The 16529-nt window shown below is 27.1% G+C and overlaps 1 protein-coding gene and 1 long non-coding RNA gene across 2 annotated transcripts in view; both read left to right on the top strand.

The window, feature by feature from the left end:
• The window catches only part of LOC105362417 (aminopeptidase N), a 66316-nt gene extending 50041 nt beyond the window's left edge, over positions 1–16275 (top strand). The window contains exons 2-11 of the mRNA XM_011499858.1: positions 8641–9239; positions 10407–10562; positions 11075–11730; positions 11800–11881; positions 12980–13674; positions 14912–15110; positions 15186–15353; positions 15433–15579; positions 15655–15730; positions 15982–16275. Of these exons, the coding sequence (XP_011498160.1) occupies positions 8641–9239; positions 10407–10562; positions 11075–11730; positions 11800–11881; positions 12980–13674; positions 14912–15110; positions 15186–15353; positions 15433–15579; positions 15655–15730; positions 15982–16134 (2931 nt within the window). The 3' untranslated portion in view covers positions 16135–16275. The remainder of the gene's footprint in view (positions 1–8640; positions 9240–10406; positions 10563–11074; positions 11731–11799; positions 11882–12979; positions 13675–14911; positions 15111–15185; positions 15354–15432; positions 15580–15654; positions 15731–15981) is intronic.
• On the top strand, positions 2029–2605 carry LOC105362247 (uncharacterized). The gene is made up of 3 exons (XR_912877.1): positions 2029–2109; positions 2230–2422; positions 2491–2605. It is a non-coding gene; the product is annotated as an uncharacterized LOC105362247 (long non-coding RNA).
• Positions 16276–16529: the final 254 nt, after the last annotated feature.

Here is a 16529-nt window from a genome sequence, read left to right on the forward strand (position 1 = left end):
AGTGAGAGAGTGAGAAACGGAAAATAGCGGGAGAGACTGACGAGCTTTCAAGTACCAGCGTAATGAAATTACCCCACTTCCGTAGACGACGCCAGTAGACAGCCCATAAGGCCAGGACAACGTTAGGTGGTGGTATGGCAATTGTAGCATCGCGCGGGCTTATAGGAGTGAGGTAGCCACCAGTTTGCCAAGGCCGGAAGCAAAACATACGCCTCGGCGTCCTCTTCGTCGTCTTTGCGCATCGCCGTTATCAACCGGTTGGAACGCATTAAGTTTCCACTGCAACAGCAAATAGCATTTTGTCGACTTGATCCAATAACAAGCTGTTCGCCAACCCTCGATCCCTCCCCACTACCACCCACCACAACCGCCAATAGCTCCTTCTCTCTCTCTCTCTCTCTCTCTCTCTCTCTCTCTCTCTCTCTCTATCGGTATATCATTATACTTTTTTTCATACATGCGTAGAAATATATATGTGCATACCCACGTATAATCCGATGAATTTTTACGTTTGGAAGGAGCCGTTTGGGGAATGTCGAATACCGTATTACGTTTGATAAAATATGACAGTATGATCGTGCCATACATCTTTCAACAATCAACATTTTTCGAGATACTGTTATTCTCGTATTCAGCAAAAAGTAAATCGGACACTTGATACTCCTGATTTTTTATCGATTTATTATAAATATCAAAATCACTTTGTATATTAAATACAAATTTCTCGTACTATCGCGACCTTTCCAACCTTTCTAAATGAGTAATCTTTCCTTAAATTTAAATAAATGTAATATTAATTCTTAAATATTTAAAAAAAATATATATATTAATATATGATACGCATCAATAATTAAATGTGTTTACCTATTTTAAGCGTAAATTACAAATTTTCGTTCATATGACTATCAGCGTAAAGTATTTTTTTTTTTTTTTTTTTTTAATTCTATCATAAAAATATAAAATTCATCAAAGCAATTAGCGTACTACTTTCATAAATATGCTTCGTAATATCCCGTGTAAGTAATAATATAAAGGATAATAACGAATATTTTAGTAAATAATATTAGCAATAAATAAAAAATATAATGATTTATATTCTTGATTAAAGCATTGATCTCGATATAAATATAAGACGTTAAGAAAATTTTCGAAAAGAGAATAAACAAAATAAATACTTTTATTTACACAATCGATTATTGAGCAAATAATTACTATATAATTCATATTACATTATAAAATATATAACTGCTGAATTTATATTATGAATTGATTTTTTCCCATGTTTTTGTATATCGTTAATTGATCAAAAGCCTTTTAATATTAAAATTCAAATGCAAGTCGATATATATATTATAGGCTATTCTAAATAAATAATATTATTGTACGGGCAGAATAAGTAAATAGGTCGCTTGACAGCTTATTCTAACTACTAGTATGTAGGTGCTGCTGGTCTTTTGATCATGATAATTAGAAAAGTCTTTCCAAACTTTTGCCATACTCGGTTCTCTTGTATTATTAAGTTACTACTATTTCGATACTACTGTTTTATATCAGCATTTAATTATTTTACTACGAGATAAATTAGATGTACACTAAAATTTGAAGATTATTTTAATTTATATATAAATTAGAGTATTGAATAAAGTATTGAATTATTTAAAGGAGAATTCACGATATCGCTCAATGTACAAAATTTATCATCCTTACACTTTCGTAGTAGAGATAGCTTAAAGCAATACTACGGCAGCACTTGCTTTTAGACCTCGGAATAATTTTAGTAAAATATTAATAGTTCGGTATCAATCTACCAATATTGGTTACATATCGAAACAGTCTACCAGTTATTATTTGAGTACGGCTGTTAGCGTTTCTACCTATATGCCGATATTGATTTGCTTAACATTTATCATTACAGAGAATTATTCCTTCCCATGGCAACTGATGTTGGAAAAATCAGCGAAACTTTAGAAAGAATAATAGACGAAACATGCGACTTGTATTATCATTGCAAAGAACATTTTCATACATATATTAGTATGTAATGACGTTAATGTTGAACGTTAATAAACAAAAGTGAATAGCACGGATGCAATGTCCACTGTTAGAATGGTACGCAAGTTTGTCTATGCATGAATATATATAAATATATGAATATATATAAACAAAAAATAATATATATATATATATATACACATAATACGTTTATAAAGTTCACATCCTCTGGTTTAGATTCGCGAGCCTTTGTAATGGCATCGCTCAGCGATATCATCCGGTTTCTTCTGTACATGATAAGAATAGCGATACGATGATGACAACCGAGGCGATTGCTCCAGGGGATATACCTCCACCTGCCATCCCATGACACCTCCATTCTACATTTTTATCAGCATCTTTTTATGAAACCACAGCACCTCCAGCCTTTGTGAGAAAAAGAAGTAAAAGAAATGAGTGAAAACCTGCTTCTACCATTTATATAAATACCCTTTTCAGTATAGCGGACGAAAAGGATGGAGGGGGACGGGGAAACATAGAGGTTGGGCAAAGGATCCAGCAAAAGTCATGAAAGACAAAAGGCTTCCCTTTTTCATTTTTTTATTTCAAGAAATACACCAAACGATTTTTTCAAAAAGATATTCTGTTTTTTCAATTCGTTTATTTAACGTAAAATCTCAGGTTAGCTTTTCAAAAATTCATTAAGTGTTTCCAAATATTAAATCAAGAAATTTCACTTCATAGCTAATTAATTTTTATGATCAAATTTAATTGATTACCTAACGACATACACTTAATTGTCAGTTTCTAACATGCATTTATTAAAATTTATGCATAATTCTTTTATCATACTTTGTCATCCTTTCTCGTAAAAAATCTTTTCAAATTAAAATGAATAAATCAATGGAGTAAAATAATAATAATAGTTTATAATAATACTAACAACAAAAATAATAATAATAAAATAAAAATAATAATTGAATCGTAATAATTTTTCAGTTTAAATAAATTGAGCATAGATGATTTTTATTGAGCAATTATCATATTAGCAAAATATATATTTCGCTGTACTAAAAGAATATTTTTCATTGTCAAATAAAAAACTATTATAGAAATTTTAATTTCAGTATTAGATAATTATAATTCTCAATATTTACGCTAAATGCTATTAATAAGCTATACATAATTGTTGTTTTACACAAAGTCAAAAATAACAAAAATCATACACAAAATTTTTTTACATAAAGTATTATTTAATTGATAACGATTCACGATATTAATAATCTTAACCATATTATTCTGTAGATCGAATAGTTAAACAACTTTAAAACATTAAACTGCTTGACTGTAGAGTAAAATTATGAAATACGTAATTATTATTGTTTCTTTATCAATCAGTCCATGCATTATTTACGATAATTTCGTTACTTACTTTAGTTAAAATTTGTAATTAATTAGAAAATAAAATTAATTTAAATTTAGTGTCATTTTGTACATGTTCATATATAATTAAAAAAAAAAACTATTTACTCATTAATCATTTAGCACTTATAAATTCAATAAGTTTTTATAATAAATTTAATTCAGTAAATGTAATCTAAAGTAAAGAAGTTTGTATTATATGCCTACGAGCGTGTGTATGTATGTTTAGGCGATTCTGAATTGAATTAATAGACAAAATATTTGACATATTTATAGCACAGAAATATTTAAATGGATAAGTAATTCATAATATTAACAAATACGATTCTTTAATTTTCTTGATTATAATTTTTGAACATGTGAAAGTACTTAAAATACGAAAAAGTATTACCTAATTAACAGAATCAATTAATGAGTTATGCTAATATCAATATACTTCTTAAATAGGTTTAATTAATTTAAATGACGTGAGATATATCGTTGTTTGCCGTCGATTAATAAAATAAGTTTAGGATAACATCGATTTTAGTGAATCATTAATGAACGGCATTAACAAGTTCAAAGTTTGATGGTATCTACAGTATGCATGTGAAATTATCAGTATTACACTTAAACTAGTAAAACAAATTAAATATTCTCTCAATTGATATACACAATTATTTCCCAGATTTATATGAATATTTATATTCTACAAACGAATATATCCCATAATAACTATTAAACTTCACTTTCTTTCTAATCTATTCTTTACGATATTTGGATTATATCAAAACATAATTAAGAACAAATTAAACATCAAAGTATTGAATTATAAATATATCTATCTATATAAAATCAGTGCTTTACTTTTAAAATTCTATAATAGTTATCATTTTCTATTGATTAATTAGCATAGGAAGGGAATTAAACAGAGTTCGAAAATTAAGATTAAGATATTTTTACGTTTGTTGTAATTAATTTTCATCTTACAATTCATTATTACAATTGTTTGAAGATTATATGATAAACATAATTTTTCTACTAAGTCTGAATATTTTATATGCACGAATATTAATTCATAGATATAATGAAAGTTTAAATGTTTACTTATATTACTTTTATTCGGTAATTTTTGGAAAATAACTGTTAATAACTAAATAATTGTTATTATCAATAACTTATGGGAATCGTATGTGTTTTTAAATTTGTAACTATTTATTTAAACAAGCTTTATCGAACATGCCTTTTTAACCGCTTATTAATAAAAAAAAATATTGTCGACTCCGTTGATATTTATCAGTTGAACATTATTTCTCTAATTATTATAAAAATAAATGATTCGAATCACGTTTTTGCAAAAAAAAAAAAAACATAAAATCCAAATTCATGATGTATTTGATGCAATTTTATTTTAGTCATATTAAAGAATCGAGTTTTTCTTCTTATCTGTAAATACACATTTAATAAAATAAAAATTTAATTGATTTAAATATTTAAAAGTTGAATAATCACATTAAATTCGATATAATAAAAATATTCGTTTTTAGACTAGAATTGATAATATATAGGATATCTAGGTTTTTCGATTAATATAAACCCAGAATAGAAATATTTATCATGCTAAAAAGTTGAATAATATTTAATAATGTATTTAAGCTGATCTACGTATAGCTATGTTTGCTTTGCTCAAACCTTATATATGAATAACAAAAAAAAAAAAAAAAAAAAAAACTCAAATTGATTAATCTTATCAATAAAACTTTAAAATATTAGAACAAATTTTTACAATTATCCAAGTATAATTCTGTAACGATAGTTGAAAATAATATTTTTTCTTAATCGGAATTGTTATGAAAAATAAATGGAATAATCGAGTTGGACAAATCTTTTTAATCGATAAGAATAAGCATGGAATAGGAAGTTTTTGTTATTTATAGGTATATGAAAGGGCAACGTCATTAAGTTAACCAGACGGCTCATTATATAGCAATAGGTAGTGCTCATTAAAGCATGCAATTATGCATCTTCGATGAAATGAGAATTGCATCAAATGGGATGGGTGGTTAATGCTCTATAGAGTATTCATTATTTAGCCAGAAATATGTACGTTAATGTGCCGATTTACGCTTGAAAATCATGATCTTTGAGATTTTTGTCAATAATTATGAATTTTATTCCTCGTCTCAAATACGAAATCATCGAAATAAGGTTTTTCTACATTCGATACATATGTATTAAATATTAAATACCGCGATTATATAGATAAGACACTTGGAATTCACTTTATTCATTTCTCATGATAGATAATCTTTTTTATCCTTGACTTACTATACAATTTAATACGGCGATAGAGTCATTTATTCTCGTAAAGCCACTCTAATGTTTTATATTTATTATTTTTAATTTTCATTATAAATGCACATTCATTTTAAAATAGCAACACAATCCGTTTAATAAAATATATTAATTAAGAAGCTCTTTAAACACTACTTAATACATCCTCTAGAATAAAAAAAAAAAAAAAAAAAAAAAATTCAAGAAAAAGAAAAAAAAAGTAAACATGAGCTCACACCGATTAAATACTGAGATTATTAAGCTAATACTTTATTTTAAAATCTCAAAAGATGAGAAAATATAAAAATAATCGAACCCCTTCTTCTTAATAATACGGAGCACATGGACGCGCGTGTAATATGTGCGTTATCACGGGCGTAAAGCTAAAACAAACGCAAAATGTAAGGACAGAACAAACGAATAAAAAAGCTCGCCACCATGTCATACGATACATTGTTCAACTTTCCAATATGAAGATACGTGGAACACAGGTAAACCTCGAACCCGAGCCTAGGAGCACACATTACACGCAGGCTATTTCAATTACATGCTAATCCTAACAAGCGGCTTGACACTCGTCCTACCCGCATCGACAAGCACAACGGGGTCAACGCAAGGTCACATCGAGGTTAGCTCATGAGAAAACTCGTCTACGCTAGTGTTGATCAGCGATCGCTTAATCAAAGTACAAGCGGCACCCGCCATCGACGTATCACTGACTGTGCGATCATTCGGATAAGGCGTGCAACTGGCGTGCTATAAACATCTTTTCGTATTCTTCTCTCATGCCTGATCATCATTTTAGCCTCCGCTGACGTTGATTTTATTTGTAATGTTTAATCACTTTTAATGTTTTTCTTTTACTTAGTCTAGACGAAGATTCATCGCGTTTGTATGTATTCTTTTTTTACTCATTACATACTGTTTCATTTGACTGTATGGCTGTTATTATTGTTTTTAATATCGGAAGGCTAACGAGGAATTAAAAAAAAAAAAAAAAAAAACAAAACAAAACAAAACAAAAGAAATAAAATAATAAAGAAATCTGGTTATTATAATATGACGGAAGATGGTACAAACTCATATTTTACATGCATCGCTTTGTTCAATAGATCAAAATCTTATTTTAATTTGTATTTTGTTCTAAATAATTGGTTGCGACAATACATTAATAATTACGTTCTCTGTTATCATTTCAATAAATACTTTTATCAATGCATCTTATCACATAATGAAATATTTCTTAACATTATAAACAAATTTCAAATACTTGCTTCTATTATATTATTATATCTGTATATATATATTCTCGAATTGAACATTTTTTAATTTCATTTTATTATATTTTTATATTCTGCTTTTTCTTTATTTATATACTATATTTTTGCTATTTTTCCATTAAAAATTTTTATTTAAAATATACATACGCATCACGAAAGAAACAACTCGAACAATGACCTTCTATTAAAAATTCCATGTTCCAACATTCTATTATCAAAATTAACAATTTTCATATTATTTAAAGTATTCAGGATATAAGAATTAATCACACTAATATTATTATTAAACTTTGAAATTAATAGTAAATGCTAGTAAGGATATTTAAATACATTATTTCATTATAGAATATTTAGGAATATTAGGTGCTACTATCCATATATTTCTATTTACAAATTTTTCTAAGTTAACGAAATAATTCTTATTTCACTACTAGAAGAATACTTGAATTTATTCTTGTATGATTCAAACACTTTATCAAGACGAATTATAACAAAATTTTCTATGAAATTTAAAAACATTTCTGATTAATATTTACATTATTAATGTTTTACTGAAATTAATCCTATCAATTAATTTCCTAAAATTTCATATCTACAAAATGCGAATAAGAGAAATGGCATAAATGTGTGTATATATATATATATATATATATATATACATTATGGAATTTTAATAAGCATAAACACGAAGGTATAAAAAGGAAAATTGTTAATTATGAGATTAATATTGAATTTTAAATATAAATGAGTAATTATAAATATACTAAGTAATCAGCAAGAAAAACATTTCAAATATTCTTACAATCTTCACTATTTTTTTTTAATTTGCTTTATTATAAAAGATGTAGTTTAGCTAAAAACTTCTTCTTTTTTTTTGTAATTATTCAAATTACTTCAATAGTACGATTATTAAATAAGTACAAGAGAAAATATAATTAAAATTTTCATTATTAATCTTCTTAATGATGAAGGATGTAGTTATTATTTATAAATGTTTATAAAGATAAATGTTATGGTATTGTGTACAGTACTGCACTAGCCTAAAGACTGTGAGAAATATTAAATTTTTTTAATTTATTAAAACGAAGAGAGTTTATTTAATAAGTATGTTCATTTAAATAAATACTCTGATCAACAATAATTTACTTTAATTTTTCGTACATAAAACAACTTGAATTTATCTTAAAAATTTGATAAATAATATTGATTCAGATAACATGATACATTTAAATTTAATTATTATTTATTGTTTATTCTAATTAATGTTTTTTAAAAGTATTCACTATTCTTAAAATATCATTACAATATAAACAAAGAAGCTAATACTCATTTGTTATATCATGAAAGGTTAAAACCACTTTGTAAGATAAACTCTTTTTCAAATCTGGAACATTGTATACATTAAATAAAGGGAGGAAAATTTTTAGAATATATATATATATACTCTAATACATATACGCTGTCATATAAACATGAATACGTATGTCAAACTAAGTGCACATACGCACATACGATCACGCCTTCCAATGTATTTGCTAAATTCTCTTTATCTTCGATATTATCATTAGATAAATCATCAATTAAATATTGAGTTTCTTAACTGGTCAATTAATAATTATTTAAAAATTCTCAGATGTCTATAGCAAATCAACTATCTACCAGCGCAGTTTCTTGGTTGTCCTCTTCTCGCGAGGACGTGCAACAGTCGCGTTCCCGTAGGTCAAGATCACAATTAAGAGTACGAACTTTTCGCACGATCATGGGCAAATTCCAGTGTATTATTGTGTTTTATTTTGGAATCTATATCTTATATTCAGAGGCTCATGAAAGTAATGATAATACCTCGCTGTACAGGCTTCCTAAAAGTGCTGTACCCGAATCTTACGACATACTGTTGCTCACCAATGTCAGCAGAAGTGATTTCACTTATAAGGGAATGGTTACCATCAACTTGTATATAATAAACGCAACAAAACAAGTCATAGTGCATTCGGAATACCTGAAAATCGACTATAAAGAAACAATGTTTCGCAGAATATTGCCAAATAATAATTTTCAACAAATACAAATAAGCAATCAAATGTATCAGGACGAAACTCAATTTTACATCATTAATTTTTCAAGTATTCTAATACCAGGAAGATATTTATTGTCAGTGCAGTTCGTTGGCGAGGTGATGAATGACGTCTTCGGCTTTTATAGAACTACTTACAGAATAAATAATCAAATAAGGTATTCAGTTTTACCTGATTATAAAAGAATAAACTCGTATAAAAGATGTAAATATGTAGTTTCCCTCTTAACATAGACATTTCTTTAAATTTCACATTTATAACAAAATATATGCATAAATGAGTTATGTTTAGTATGTAATACAGTATTATTATTTCGATTATAAAATTTTTAGACATATTTTTCATATTGATACATTTTAATTATTATATTTTAAAAATCCCTTATATATTCTTATATATTCCATATATTGGAATTTTATATTGCAATTGTATAATGTGAATATTTACTTATTATCGTTGAAAAATCAATTATCATTAAAAAGTCTTTCGCATATATGTAAATGTGATGATAGCAATTAAATAAAATTTAAATATTTTTATTTTCTATTATCGCCATTTGATAAAATCGATCATTTAATGAAAATTTTATTATACAATCTATAAATGACATAATAGTAAATTTCTTATTTAATCGTTAATTTTAGCTTATATTTTAATTAGCATATAATCAACAAAGCTAGTGAAAAACTATTTCAAGTAAATTTGTAATAATGAATAATAACTTTCCTAAATTTCATATAGTTCGTAATAAAAATATTGCTAATTGCTATTATACAAAAACAAAGCACCTATAAATATTATTGAAGAAATTGGCTTGGCGATCTGATATTTTTTATTAAAATTCTAGTATTCTACCGAATCTTTGATAACTATTTTAATAAATATGAATTTATTGATGTAGTAAGTATGATGTAGGAAGTATTTTAAACTTTGTTTATAATATTTATGTAGAAATGTATTATTACACTTCCTCATAATGTAACAATATGTTCAATGTCATATGTTACAAATGATACAATAAAGATTATTTAATTATCTGCTATCTGTTTGTAAAGAAATCACGTTGTTAATTTTATATATGCGTAAAAATGAAAAATTGTAACAATTCAATGTTCACGATGACTTACCGTTAATTAGAAGAATAGTATTAATTTCATAAACTATTTATCTATTCTGAATATATTTTGAAATAGTAAATAATATATATATATATATATATATATATATATATATGAAAAGATTGTATAATTATTTATTGTCCAATTATCTGATATTTTTAATTAAATAATTAATAGAATAATATTAATCGCATAATACTGTGAAGGTGGATAGGGGTAACACAATTTTCACCGACATATGCACGGCGAGCATTTCCTTGTATGGACGAGCCAGGATTTAAGGCGACGTTTCAACTTCATATTGGACATTATGATAATGAAACAGTATCGTCAAATACTATGCAAGAATCGCGACAAATCTCGTAAGTAAGTCTTGGGAAATGAAGACCTAAGTAAGATAGATATTCACTTTACATAAGCGATGTGAAGTAATAGTTTCATAAATATTAAATAGTCTTATTAGCCGATCAAACAATTACTAAAATTGAAAGAACTCTAGGCGCGCATAGCTTTTGACAAAAGAAATATTTATTTTCATCTTTTTTTTTTTTTTCTTTCCTTCTTAATAATAAAATCTTCATCCTTTTTTCACCATCTTACATAATCAAAACATTCTAAAAATTATGTCTGACAATTTGAATTGAATAATCTTAATTGTAAATAATGCTATAAATTAATTACCATTTAAATTTAAAAGCCGGTCCTAATAAACTTGTAAAATTATTTATGATTATAATATTTTATGATATTGTTAAATGTATATGGATAGATAATGAATTATCAATTTATTTACAGAAAAGTCTTCAGAAATACAAAATACATTGTTAATAGGTGTAAAAGTAACCATTTTTTTCTTCTTTTCTTTTCAAAACAGCGGTGAGCCGAATTACTACATTACAACATTTGCAAAAACGCCACGAATGTCAACTTACCTCTTGAGCTGGGCAATCCATGACTTTTATCGAGTGAACTCTTCGGATCCACGCATTTGGCTATGGACTCGGCTCAATGACTCCCAACTTTCGTGGTCTTTAGCCTCGAATCCGGCCCTTACGGAGGGTCCAAAAATTTATTCAGCACTTCAAGACTGGATGGTAGTGAATAATTCTCTGCAAAAAGTCGAGCAAATAGCAGTGCCAGACTTCAATTTCAATGCAATGGAGAACTGGGGTCTCATAGCATTTCGCGAATCGATAATGCTCATCCGTAATGATACGACACCACTACGTCATGTTCGTACCATCCTTACAACAATAGCCCACGAATACGCGCATACATGGTTTGGCAATATCGTAACTCCGGAGTTCTGGAGCTTCGCCTGGTTAAAAGAGGGCTTTGCTACGTATTTTTCCTATTTCATCCTAGGGATCGTCCATAAGGATTGGCAAATGATGAATATGTTCTCGTTGGAAGTCACTCGCGTCAGTCTACTCGCCGACTCTATGGATCATAATAAAATAATGAACAAACGGGACATAGGAAGTTCTAAGTCAGCAACAGGAGCTCTCGACTTTGTCACTTACGATAAAGGTGAGTAATAAACTGCGCTTATTAGCCTCTCGCAACGATAAACTTTGTTTGTGAAACTTCACATTTCAGGTGCATCGGTTATACGCATGATCTCGGAAATAATGGGAGAAAAACTCTTCAAAAGTGCGATGCACTCGTATCTTAAGGGAAAGTGAGAATTAAATTCTGCATTATTATTATTCTTATAATTTTCACAATCTATTATCAGAAATACATGCGTTTTAACAACAAACGTATTTTTCCGTAAATGTATTTGAAAATTATTTAAGCTAATTGCTTCATTGAAATTTCAGTTGTATGTTTATAATAATCTTTCTAAGTAATATATAGAGATTTATATATGTATTGACTAAAATTTGAATTAATTAAAAAAAAAAAAAGAACTTAAATTATGTGCAACAAAAGAAAAAATTTTTTCTGATATTTATTGAAAGAATATAACAATGATATAGTCGATACATTTTTTTTTTTTTTTTAACAATTTAAATCCAATAAATTTATATTATATTTTTTCAATTCATCCAGCAGAATAGTATATAGTAAAGCTAGTACTTTTATAAAATAAAAGTTTCCTTAAAAATCTGTCAAATTCAGTATGTCTTCCGATATATAATATATGTTTAAATTTATATTATCTATCTATAAATAGTTTCGTATGTCGTTCATGCATCAATTGTATTCGAAAGATCCTGTTAAGAATATTCATGCATGTATCATGCTGAGAACTGTACGATACACAAGTGAAAGAAGTAGATAAGAAAAAGTGTATTGAGGCTAGAAGATACAAACGTGCTCTGGTGTATTTTGGTGATCACGTAACATTGACATAGAGTCAAATTTATAAATGTACAATGCAAGTAACAGAATTGTGCGTTCAGTCAATAACTTATATTATTTACACATCGTTACGTACACACAGGATTATCACAACATCTAGAATTTTTTACATTAATTAAATAAATACGTAACGTACTAAAAATACTTACGTGTTTATGCAAAATAATAATAACAAAATCAACAGCTCCATAATAACAATAACAATAAGAATAATATTAATAACAGTAGTAATAATAATAACAGTGGTAGTAGTAGTAGTAGTAGTAGTAGTAGTAGTAGTAGTAGTAGTAGTAGTAGTAATAATAATAAGAATAATTTAATTATACATATTATTTAAGTATAAATATTCATAAGAAAATGAAATATATCACAAGTCTGTATATAATATATCTTTCGTTCAAAATCCTGCTAGACAGTTCCAAGCCGCTACTCCGCCAGATCTCTATAAATGTTTAGAATCGAAATTCAACTCGAGCAGTTCAGCAATGCATACTCCAGTGACTCTTGGTGATGTAATTGAATCTTGGGCAAATCAGACAAATTATCCATTGGTCAGAGCATCGCTCATCACTTCACGACGTCTGCGCATTTCGCAAGAGCCATTTCGCCTGAATCGCAGCAATGTTGAAGCGAATAAAAGATTCTGGTGGATCCCCCTGAATATCATCACATCGACAAAAACAAGAAACAGCCAGTTAGTTGAGGTCTTTGCCTGGCTGGGAGCTGAGAAATTTATCGACGTGGATCTACCGGACGATATTAATGATAATCACTGGTTCCTGTTGAATTCCAAGCAGATCGGACATTATCGTGTGGATTACGATCAGAAGAACTGGAACTCTTTGATGAAAGTCCTGAATTCCGATGATTTTCATCGAGTGGCTGCTATTGACAGGGCAACCCTTCTCGACGACGCATTCAACTTGGCGAGAGCTGGCTCTAAGAGATACGCCGAGGCCTTGAAACTAGCAGAATACTTACATCGAGAGACTGACTATGAACCTTGGGTTATGGCTAGTCGGACATTTAATTTCTTGGATAACAAATTAAGGGACAGAGTAGATGTACAATTGGCATTCAGAGTAAGTTTTTTCACTTTGATACATAAAATACCTCATTACAATTAATGACTAAAACTTTAGTTAAAGCATCGATAATTTGACTGATAACATTTTGTTTTATTAATAGTATTTTGTGTAAAATAATTAAGTGCGAGCTAAGTAATAAATTTTAAGACTGTAATAAGTGTAAAATTATCGATAACATTTATCAGTCAAAGCAGCTGCATTCATACAAAAATATTTAAAATGATATTAAATTTGAATTTCATCCGAAATATATATTAGATCAATTTCCATCAGAATGAACATATAAATAATAGCCTTTTTTTAATTTACATAATGTAGAGATTATTGAATTTTATTCGAAATATCGTTGCATCTTATATCGAATAACTTGAAATATAATTTATTACAGTTTAAATATTAAAAATAAATATAAAACTTGTAAACTGGCTAATTGATAGACAATAGTAATAATTTCTATAATAATGAATTGTAAATGATAAATAAAAAGAAAACTATGCTTACATATGTGAAATATTCAAATTCAAAGAACAATGAATTTTAATTCGGTTTTATATATGACAAATTTTTTGATAAATTGTGAATCTAACAATCTAATAAAAATCGTATTTTTATAAATGATGAAATGAGACGAATAGATTAATTTAATTTTCATATTCATAAATTTAATTATTGTAGTTCCACATTTATATGTAAATTCAAAAGTTAAATTTGTATCATTGTGATAATACGAAATAATATGAAAAAAAAGAAGAAAAAATAGTATTAAAAAAAGAAAATTAATGTTTATTTTGTTGTTTGTTTTACATATGTAAATGAGGTATGTAGAAAATTTATGAATTATATTTTTTAATAATACAATAGCTTCTATTTATTCATGTACCAAATAAAATCTATATTGCTCAAAAAAATATTGAAAAACAATATAATATTTTTCTTGATAAATAAATTTTATATTATTATTTTTCACGTTTATGCTTAGTTTTATTTATAAAGTCTTGTTATAAATTAATTTTATAAAATGCAAACATTGGGAAAACAATTATTTTACTTTTTAATTTATTGGTTTAAATGTAGAATAAAAATTAAGAATCAAAATAGAGAATGAACACAATTATAAAACTTTCGATACAATTTAACAAAATTATTATGCATCCAATAAATTTTACAAATACTAATAGTTAAAAATATTTTTCAATATAATACTGAAATACATGGGATTAAATATAAAATACATTTTTCTCTTAATAATTACATATTTTTCATGCAGCGCTTTACAACTAATCTGCTGAAAAGAATTTATAAACAATTAAGTTTTGTGGAAAAACCATTAGATACAGAGCTAAAAAAGATGCAACGTAATATAGTCCTTTCAACCGCATGTTTTTTGGATCTTGAGGATTGTGTATCGAACGCAAAATCAATTTTCAATAATTGGATTGCAAATGAGAATAAATCGTAAGATGAAAGAGATTCCCTTAATTAGCTTCAATCTAATGTGTCAACACTGATAAAGTTATTTTAAATTTATAGAGTATCGGCAAATTTGAAAGACTTTGCATATTGCACAGGTATACGTAATGGATCTAATCAGAATTGGATTATTTTATGGGAACGCTTTTTAAACACAAAATATTATGCGGAGAAGGAAATTATGATTAGTGCATTATGTTGCACCGAGAATTCTTCGTATATTAATAAGTAAAGGATACAGTCTTATCTCACATCATTAAAATCATGAACTGATTTTTTATATAAATTTTTAATCGCATAATTAAAGGTACCTCGACTTTTGCATAAATCCTGATACGGATTTAGCCAAACAGTATAGACTTCCAATTATTCGGTCAATTATTTTCAAGAGCAGTAAAAATTTGGAAACCGTACTAACTTACGTTGAAACAAATTTAAATAAGATTATTCGCATGTTCGTATATTATTTATTATATTAAGTAAAATAAGCAGACAAAGTTCTTGATATCAATGTTTTAACATTTTATAGAAGGGGTTTTCCATTTTTAGAAGGTATATTATCGTCTATTGGTCAAGAAATAACGTCAGATATACAAGAATTGAAGGTAACGTTTATTATTTACAAATACAATGAAGAATCTAGTGTATTTTTATTCCAAATTTTATTAAATATTTATTTTATTACATAGCCATGCATAATTTCATCTTTATATATATATATATATATATATATATATATATATATATACATAATTTAATACATAATCGTTTATTAAGTATTCGTGTTAAAAATTATTTTTAAGAAAAAAAATATATATATATATATATATATATATATATGAATATTGTTTTACAGTTCAAACATTTTGTAAATCAAAATGCTAACCAATTAGGAGCTGCATTCAATGTTGCTCTAAGAGCAACAAAACTTGCTACAGACAATATTGCCTGGATTAATACATATACCCCTATAATTGCTGGTTATCTAAACTCAAGAGAAACAGTTTGAAATAATTAGAAAACTAAACACATTGCCTAAACAAATAATACAAAAGCTATTGACATTTGTATTTGTTATCATAGGAGTCAAATAACTAGGCTGGTGTTTTTAAAACTAGTTTTTACCACTAGAGGGCAGCACTACTCGGACAATTACTACGTGTAGCTTGCAAAAATCAGTAGGTTCGAATATTTTTGAAATATATCAATTAATGATTAAATAAATTCATTTTTCATGTTATATAAAGTATAGAAATATTAATATAGTATGTGCATAAATCTTTGAGAGAATGTTTTGCCAAAAAAAAAGAGAAGAAACGAATGAAGCTATGAATTATAAAATCATAATAAACATAATAAACAGTTCATTGTATTTTTCATGCGAATCCACTGCATGTGGAAGAG

The sequence above is a fragment of the Ceratosolen solmsi genome, unplaced genomic scaffold (genome assembly GCF_000503995.2).
Source record: "Ceratosolen solmsi marchali unplaced genomic scaffold, CerSol_1.0 scaffold35, whole genome shotgun sequence".
Classification (NCBI taxonomy): Eukaryota; Metazoa; Arthropoda; class Insecta; order Hymenoptera; family Agaonidae; genus Ceratosolen; species Ceratosolen solmsi.